Source organism: Periplaneta americana, chromosome 12, assembly GCF_040183065.1.
Source record: "Periplaneta americana isolate PAMFEO1 chromosome 12, P.americana_PAMFEO1_priV1, whole genome shotgun sequence".
Taxonomy (NCBI): domain Eukaryota; kingdom Metazoa; phylum Arthropoda; class Insecta; order Blattodea; family Blattidae; genus Periplaneta; species Periplaneta americana.
The window spans coordinates 171,784,108-171,793,743 of record NC_091128.1 but is presented as its reverse complement, the minus strand read 5'-3'; the positions used below and the strand labels follow the sequence as shown (position 1 = coordinate 171,793,743).

General features: G+C 35.1%; 2 protein-coding genes across 5 annotated transcripts in view; one reads left to right on the top strand and one right to left on the bottom strand.

The window, feature by feature from the left end:
• The window catches only part of Rab14 (RAS oncogene family member Rab14), an 84,634-nt gene extending 84,111 nt beyond the window's left edge, over positions 1–523 (bottom strand). Inside the window, exon 1 of one of the 2 annotated variants that reach the window (XM_069842553.1) lies at positions 424–523. In XM_069842553.1, the coding sequence (XP_069698654.1) occupies positions 424–427 (4 nt within the window). In that variant the 5' untranslated portion in view covers positions 428–523. The remainder of the gene's footprint in view (positions 1–423) is intronic. The other variant, XM_069842552.1, reaches the window with a different exon arrangement.
• The window catches only part of LOC138711188 (peroxiredoxin-6-like), a 57,354-nt gene that overhangs the window by 30,637 nt on the left and 17,081 nt on the right, over positions 1–9,636 (top strand). The gene's annotated exons all lie outside the window — the stretch shown is intronic.

Below are 9,636 nucleotides of genomic sequence, written 5' to 3'. Positions count from 1 at the left end.
GTTAGCTTCCCCCGCTCAAAATTTCATGCTACGCCACTGCCTACAGTAACGTAGCTTTAGCTGGAAGCTAGATTTTCATAATACAAAACTTAGTTTTTAACAGACGGATTTCTTGCAAAGGAACTGGTTCTGTCAGACTTTTTAAATGCACCTTGCGAAATGTTTATCAGGGATGTTCATTCTCTACATTAGAGATTCCCTATCTTTTAGAATCGTGATCTAGTAATACATTGGTTTTGGTTTAATTACAATTAAACGCCAAACAGATTACTACAACACAATACATACTAGGTTGGTATGTAAGTTCGTAACGTTTTCGTTGCTATGGCAGCTGTGTCATTAAATAAATGAAAGTACAGAAAAACGCTACGAACTTATGCGCCAACCTAATACATTATTGTTTTTAAAAGAAATTGAACTCACCCATTAATGCGATGCTTGTACTTGCTATTGTTTACACTACTTTTCAGTAAATGGTCTTATGGACAATGGACTCACAGATAAATCAATTATCTTCAATATGTAACGATCTGCTCTCTGTTTAGATATCACTATTTACAAGGAGGAAAGCGTTGATTAACACAAATATGGCGTTTAAAAGAGTCGGCTATCAGAACCTTTATAGGCCGCCTACTCGTATACGTGTGTAACTCTATTTGTGATTTAGAGAGACATTGCGCATAAACTCAGAATTAGGCTGTGAAACTGTCAGATAAATAAAATTATGCCGCGTCCACATTAGTAAAAAGCATAGGCGGAGAGAGTATCGTTTCCTTGGAGGGGCAATGCAAAACCATAGAATCCCCATATAACGGGGTTATGGGGGACATCATTTACCTCCTCCCCGCCGTTATAGCTTGACCGTGGTACAGTATACTATATCGGAATGTGATCATTTAATAAAAGTATTTTCGGAGCATGTTTCTGACAGTGTTACCACAGTCTACTATATACAGTCGCGAAGCTCAATATGTAGTAAAAATGCAAACAGGGGTAGTTGCCCACCACTAGGATCGCTACTATCGCCTCATCATCGCAGATCTCTCTCCTAGCAGCCGACAAAATATGTTACACTTTCGTTGTGTTCTTTTGGAAAAATTAACACCTTCCTTCCATTATTGAAATATTAAACGCATAAAGTTAATTTATTATTTTAATGAAGTATATTAAATTCCACCATAAACTCGAAGATACCTGCAAGAAATAAGTTAATATAATTTTTGTTTGTGCAAAACGAAATGAAATTTACTATAATAGCTTCAATCATTCAAGATTATAGCGATAATTAACTATGAATTGAAACCAATAAATATTAATTTGCACTTCTCTTTACAACAATAATAATGGAAATATGAATTAATGGAGTAACTTACGTGTACCGGTACTTGTAGTGTAGGCTTACGTAGTTAACAAAGTGGGATGAGGTTAAGCAATAATAATCACACCAGAATTGGAAATAAAACGTGATCAATACATTTTATTGTAACAGACTTGTTCTACGTCTCTAGTTAAAGCAACAAATAAAAATAACAAAAAAATTAACAGCTATAATTAAAAACATATCCTTTGAAGAAAAAATTAGGCCTAAGCAATAATAATCCCACCAGAATTGAAAATAAAACGTGATCAGTAAAGTTCATTAAAACTAACTTAATTTTTCTACGTCTTTAGTAAAATAACACATAAAAATAATAACAAAATTAATAGCTACAATTAAAAATATATCCTCTGAAAAACAGTAGACCTAACCTTTATTTCTCTGGAAATTTATAGCAGCCAAAGTGACAGAACTTTGACCGGTATCTAATGTCCTTTCGGTTGGACTGAAACATTTCATTGTGAAATTTAAGGATATAATGTATTCTAACAGCCACAAAGAACTTCAAATTAAGAGTTTTGTTTCTGCACAGCATTCTTGTGGAAACCCAGGAACCTTTCTGAATCTTTCGGAAATCGGAAAAAGGATAACTCTGGCCTCTTTCTCTTACTGTTGCTACAATTTATAGCACTACAAACGTCTCCCCCTTGTCCCATATTATTATTCCAATTATTATATTTTAGCCATTAACATTTTTATTACAACCAATAACGAACATTTCACAAGCATCAATGTGAAATACGCAACGAGCTAGCACTCGATAGAAATACGACACAGTCCAAAGTCGACCATGGACAGTCTATTGTTTCTAGTTGCTAACCGCTTGGAGCGCTTTATCACGAGATTTGCAAAAAAACACCTCAAGCTTCGCGACTGTATATAGTAGACTGTGATGTTACATCCATATCCGCAATGTTTCGGACCGAGTTGTATAGGGCTTCAACTGTAGATCTACTACAAATTATAATAGGGCATAATTTAAAACAATCCCTCTCTTTTTCTCTCTCGTAAGAATAGTTTAATAGTTTATATTACATGGCTAAGAACAATATGTGTAGACAAGGTCAGATAAGCCAAAATTACAAAGAGACTGTAGGACAAAAAAATTCGTCAACACACATCAATAAAACTACGTAACAGTGCTAACAGAAACTTTTTTATATTAAGCTTTCCTGAAGATATCATAAGAAATGTAAACTCTAATTATTTTATCTAATCTCGTCAAGTTTAAATATTACTAGTGGCTTGTGCAGCAAATACTGCTGCAAACTAAGTTCGGTAGACGTTCAAATAAAATTTTTCAGATTTATTTTCAATGAAGAATACTTGTCTTTTTTATAGTTATTTGCTTGCATAATAATGAAACATACTCCCTCTGAATGGATTTTTTAGGCCAAATACTTTTTCTTGAACCTACCAAACTTCAGTTTTTGAGTTTCAACGCGAAAACCCAAGTATCAATGTCAGGACGATAGCAGTAGCTATTTCAGGTCATTGTGGATTGTAGGCAAAAGTTAAAAAAATGTCAGGTTTGCTAAGCTTTCGAACAATAGCATTTTCGTATAGCTGCTGCATGTAGAACTTGAAATGTAGAGTGTAAAATCATTTTATCCTACTAAGAGATCTTGCTGAAATGATCTGGAGACTACAAAATTTTCTAGGCCTCTTATTTTATCAGTAAGTAATACCTTTTTATCTTTCCTTACGAACTGTAATTTTTGCGCTCTCTCGAGCCAATACTGAAGACAATGACACATATCAATATCTACACTACACCACCATTAAGTATATGAAAAAGACCCAATCCCACTGGGTTAATAAATATAAACATATTTGATTTTTAATAACAATATTATTATCTTACCTAAGTTTTGTATATATAGCAGTCACTCAGTAAATTATATAAATGAAGATCTAAATTAAGATATTCTCTACATTTACTTATATAACCTCAAAACGTTTCACTTTCATGTCATCAATATAGCATCAATATTATGTACAATTAATGAAAAATAGATGCATATGATATTAACTATAATAATAATAATTAATTTCTAATGGTAATAATGTCATCAAACCACCTCAAGTTTCGTATATTTGAATATCCAATACACAGCTGTAGGCCTACTCAGAAAATTATACACTGCAGAATCAGTTTTTAATAACAAATTGAATTGAGCTCTAAATATGTCGGCAATCCTGCAGGTCATGGCCTTCGTGTAATAGCCTATTGTTTATTGTAGTGTGTGTTTTGTTCTGAAATTCAATCAAGTCGGCCATGATTGAATAAAATTAGTTCTCAAAACTGACAACAGATGGATTTTGGAAAATAGGAAAATTATATAGGAAAATTGACATTTCACTGAAAACTACTACTTTTCCGAAAAACTTTGGATGCCAGGCATGAAAATGAGGGGCCACTTTTTTAAATCCGTTCAGCCGTTTTCCCGTAATTTCCATTACCAGTTCAAATTATATATATAGATATCGGGATCACTTTTCTTTTTTTCTGCATTGTTGTGCAGTATGTTATTCATATTTCTCCAAGTGGCGGCCTGAACACCTGCAGACTTCTAACACATGAGTACAGGCTGTTACAAAAGAAACATTACAGTGCTTCCAAATTCTCAAATGAGATACAGAAATTCTTCTACATTCAAAAATTTAAAATAAATATTTTAGTCCAGACACATGATCTGAAGATATTAATTCGTCAATTTAAGCACAGAAACTTAATCCTAAACAAAAGCAAAAAAGATCTTTTGAATTCAATGTTTTCTAACGTTAATAAAATAAAAAGAGTTCAGACAAGTTTGGGGGGAGGGGGGCAGTGTCCCCATATGTTCCTCATAACTCCCTCTATGGTAAAAAGTAACAGTAGATTTAAAGAAATCCCTGCGATTGCGTGTAAAATCTTTACAGGAATTAGGGTACTTAGGCCTAATGGAGTTGCGATAAATATGATACAATTTGTTACAAGCTTTAAGTGTGCCTGATGAATAGAATTAAATAAGGTACGGATAACAGTCAATCCTATAATTCATTCATTCATAGTGCTCTGCCCAGGGGGAGGTCTTTCACTGCAAACCCAGCTTTCTCCAATCTTTCCTATTTTCTGCACTCCTCTTTGTTTCTTCATATGATTCATACAGAATTTTTTATTATATTTTGTCAAGGGGAGGTCATTATTAAAACTTTTTACAGATTTACGTTATCGGTATTTTATATTTTCTGTATTATTATTACTGCTGGCGACGCAAGGAGAGGGCTGGCCTAGGACAAGTGTCTAGTTGCTTGCTGGAAACCTGGGTACGCAACATCGAAGGTGCTTACGCGGAGAAGTAGGCCATGGATGGCGTTAAAGGATGTGGAAAGTAGATGAGAATAAATTAATAGCAATAAATTTCACAGCTACGTAAAAGTTACTTATTTAACTCCCCTCTTACCCACAATATTGTGGTCTAGCTGTCAGTATGTACATGGTGAGAGGATTTTAAAAAAGCTCAAAATCGTCTGTGATATTTTTAAAGTTGTGAAATATATTTTCTTTTAACCCTATCTTTAGAATCTCTAATTCAGTGATATATCGGTACTTAGATTATTTCAGCCCTGGGCACAAAGGGGAAGTGCGGAAAACTGAGAAACTCCTGCCCATGTCCTTTTCGCATACACCACGTAACAAACATAAGTACAGGGACATCATTTTATTTTTACTTCAATTTTTTATTGTACCTGAGTTTTTGAATGTACTTCACTTCCACCCCTCTACTAGTAAACTTCCAACCGTCCTCCATACAGAACCGAGGCCGCGTATGCAGTACTGAGTTAGTGAGTATAGTACGTTCCAGAAATATGTTCGCGTTGTCCAGTGACGAAAGAGCTTTCAATATTGAATCATATTTTCGCACGGGTACTGTCGTCCGTTTGCCTACGTCGCATCCCGGTTTCCCCCACCTGCTTCCGTTCGCCCCTTTGTAAAGTCTAGTAGCTGGGCTGTCTTAGCTCTTTTCTGAAAAAATTATTTTCCGTTAGGAAATTATTGAAACATGTAATTATTGGAACAACCTTCTTAATAACATGTCTATTACGTCACCTAACATTACATTTTTCATCCAATCACCACTTTGGATTTGAAGCAGCAGCCTGATATTGACACTTCGTAGATGTTGTATGATTATTTTTATATATTTCTATTTACTGATGAGGGAGATAACATAATTTATCTAATATAATATCTATATATTTGACTTGCAATCAAAAAGTTTGTATAAACAAGATAAATAGTAACATTATACAACTGTTTAAAATAACTTAAATATAAGGGCCTCGTTAAGCAATTAACTGTAACGTGATTTCCCCCTCCCTTTCTACTTCCCTGCGACAAAACCCCTTGAACGGACATTAGATAGCTTTCTGAGTAATTTTATCTTTTCGGATCGAACAGAAGTGAAGATTGAATTTACAGTACGTAAGGTACTCTTTTATAGAGTAGGTACAGAATTATTTCAACATGAATTACTCGTACGAAGGACGAAACTGGTAATTGGAATTAGGTACAATAGTCTATAGTGCGATAATATGCACAAAAGAACTGAAGCCTGTATCGAAATGAACGGCCACCATTTGCAAAAATGTGTTTAAATAACCATATTATGATTATTTTTCAATTTAACTTCATTCTCTATACAGGGTGTCCGGGACAAAATCTACCAATAAGAAAGTTTAATAACTCACCAAATAATTGATGGATGAAAATGCTGTTTGCGGGAATTGACAAAGGGACTTCCAAAGTTTCGAATGACTACTAATAAACTTCTATGTGTGCACCTCTTGTAGCACGACAGATGTCCAGGCGATATTCAAGTTCTTGCCATGTGTTTCGTAACATCTCTGGAGTGACAGTTGCACAAGCAGCGACAATTCTCTGACGCAGATCCTCCGAATCTGCCACTACAGTCTTGTACACAATGTCTTTTATGTATCCCCAAAAAAAGAAGTCCAGTGGGGTTAGGTCTGGTGATTTGGGAGGCCATGCTGTAGGTCCACCTCGACCAATCCATCGCTGAGGAAAGCTGAGGAAGGTGGATTCATCACTAAACACGATCTTCTGCAGATATCCATTTTCAATATAAATTTTCAACAGCATGTCACTAGCGAAATCATATCGTGCAGGCAAGTCGTTTGGTTTCAACTTTTGAACCAATTGAATCTTGTATGCATGCAGACGTAACCTCTTGTGCAGAACATCGTGGATAGTTGACTTTGGAATTGCAGTTCCCTGCTGGCACGGCGAACAGACTTACACGGGCTCCGTTGGAAAGCTTGCTGAATTCTGTCGACTTGCGCTTATGTCAATTTCTTCCCGCGTGGTGTTTTCTCTACAAGAGAACCGGTCTCAAGAAGCTTTCTATGCCAAGTTGTTATTGTGTGCCTATCTGGTGGTTGCTTCTCAGGCCACTGTTGCCTAAATCTTCTCTCCACTATCTTCGGATACTTGAATTCGGCAAGCCAATAGCAGCATTGAACTTTTTGTTGCACTGTGAACGCCATTTTAATTACAGCTATGTCAACAACAATGACCAAATGTTGCCAACATCACACATAAAAGTTAAAATGTCCCTCTTTCATTTGCCGCAAATTTCATTTTCCTATCTCCATTATTACGCGAGTTATCAAACTTTCTTATTGGTAAATTTTGTCCCGGACACAGTGTATTGTACGCTAATGTGCTGTAGACAGTATAATATACACTGCATAATTAATACGTCCGAATGGATAGCTCAGTTCGTGAGTAAAAACACTAAGTGTTAATACAGTACTGTAATTTGATTAAACAAAAACCTAATGAAAATTATCAAACTCAAAATTGCGATACTTCCTAGTTTACATAAATGGATGAACTACTTTTCTCCCCTCCTATACCCAGTAAAGTGATTTGTATTTTACGCCAGTATCATCGAACTCCAGTCTTGGAAGGGGGAGCAAGCGGTGTTTCCGGTTCTAGACCTTTAATCCGAAGATATAGCCAGGTTAATATTAAAAATGTCAGTAAAAATAAAATGATGTCCCTGTGCAATAAAGCACTCTGCCCCAATGGCGGATGTCAGGTGGTCAAAGCTGAAAGTTCGAAAACCCTGTGATAATAGTACGAGAATATGCCTAATCATGCAATGGCACTTGATATAATAATTTTATTATTTTCATACGTGCTTGGTACTTTGTAATTTCGAGACTACCCAACAAATTATTTCAATTTTCCAGATTTCTGTCCAAATACATTAAAAATCCCGAATTTCCGTCTTTTCTGCCCGGACTTTCTTCTTACGCTATAAAATCAAATACTGTCCGCGAAATGCGCGGCGTGTGCTATAATTCTTTGTTGTACTGTACTCTATCCAAGGAATGAGTTGTTAAAATCTGCAGAGTTATAAGTAGACTTCGGATTTTAGGTAAAAACCTATTTTAATCCTTAAAACATAAGTTCATAAAAACTTGCAAGTACGTGTGTCATATAAAACTATGTCTAAAATTGGTATTTTAATAGCACTTAAAATTTCCTGTTTTGTCGACAAAACCTATTTTGACCTATTAAGTATGTTTTATCTCTAATAGGTTAAAACACCCATTCCTATTCCGAAAATTTGTATTTTAAATGCTGGTTCTGTTGGAAAAAGGGATAAACTGGAGCAAGTTCTGCAGAGAAATGTAGGACTGAAGGACCTGCGTACTGCTTCAGATATCCTAGCAGGGAAGAACACGGATTTGCAATGCAACATTCCTGTCATCTAGTGTCAAAATCGAAATGCGCTCCTGTTACTTCAGTGGATGTGGAGCATACAAATTTGTGTTGAGTGACAGACGGCATTGCTTTTCAATTGAAAATTTAGAAAAAGTATTAGTAATTTATTGTGAAGCTAATTATGGACATTAACGGACAAGTCTTGATAAAAATTGATTATATTTGGCTTGTTCGTGTACTGAATTTATGTCTAAAACTTATTTTTCACACTTAATTGTTTAGTTTATGTATAACTAGTTAGATGTTTGTTGTTCTTGTACTTTTAGTAGTAGTGGTGGTAACGGTGTATAAGCATTTAAAATTATTAAATTCTAGAAGTGAATTCCTGATGATTTGGAATATGTTTTTAAAGAAAACTTTATTTTTTCTTAGAACCTATTTTCAATTCTTTAGAGACTATTTCCTACACTTTTAAGCCTATTTTAGGCACCTAAAATTACATTTTAACGACTTAAAAATCCGTGCCACCCTAGTTATAAGTATTACTTCTACCCTGTATGTATCCACAGTTTTGGGAGAAAATTTCTTCCCAGATCATCTTCTGAATACATCATTGTTACAAAAAGCCAAAAAATAAACATAGCCTACATAACAACTCACCCAAAATGTGATCTAGATCTAAGTTTATGTCTTAAGTCAGCCGTGTGCGACTCACGAGCACATTGTGGCTCGCAGTGATAGCTATGTAGCCTATTTCTCTTGCTTCTAACCTTCCCCAACCCCCACCCTCTCACTCACTGGAGTCAAACTCCGTTCCATTTGTATTTGTCTCTGACCTGCGAGTGGCATATGTCTCTCTCGAAAGCATGTACCTCTACAAAAACGAAAGTTTAAAGTAGAATGGGAGGACGCATTTTTTTGCTGTCAATATGATGAGAATATTAAATGTATGATTTGTTCAGAAGTATTATGAGGAAAACGGTTGCATAACATAAAACGGCATTATACTACATGTTACTGATGAAACATTGAAAGGTTAAGTGTTATTGTTATCATCATCATGATCATCATCATCATCATCATCATCATCATCATCTCTGTACGTTGACCCTGTTTCAGCAGATGTACGAATAATGCTGTTAGCTCTTCAATTTGAACTCACAGATTTACAATGTGATGTCAAATGAAAGCTATATGTAAGGACTTAACAAATGTTGAACTTTCAAATCTTTGCCAAAAAAATAAATATCTGAAGCTTCGTTCTTTCGCTTGCTCTGTTGAAGCCATGTGTGCTACAAATTACGTTTGTGAAAAATTATTTTCAACAATGAAAATAGTAAAAACCAAATTTAGATCACGACTGACAGACAAATACCTTCGTGATCAACTACGACTGGCAGTAAGTGACATAATTCCTGATTTTGAAACTCTGTCGCAGAGACATTCTGAAGACAGTTAATTTTAGGTTGTGATATTGTTCATTTATTGTTCATTTCTTTCTTCGTTACACGTACTAAAC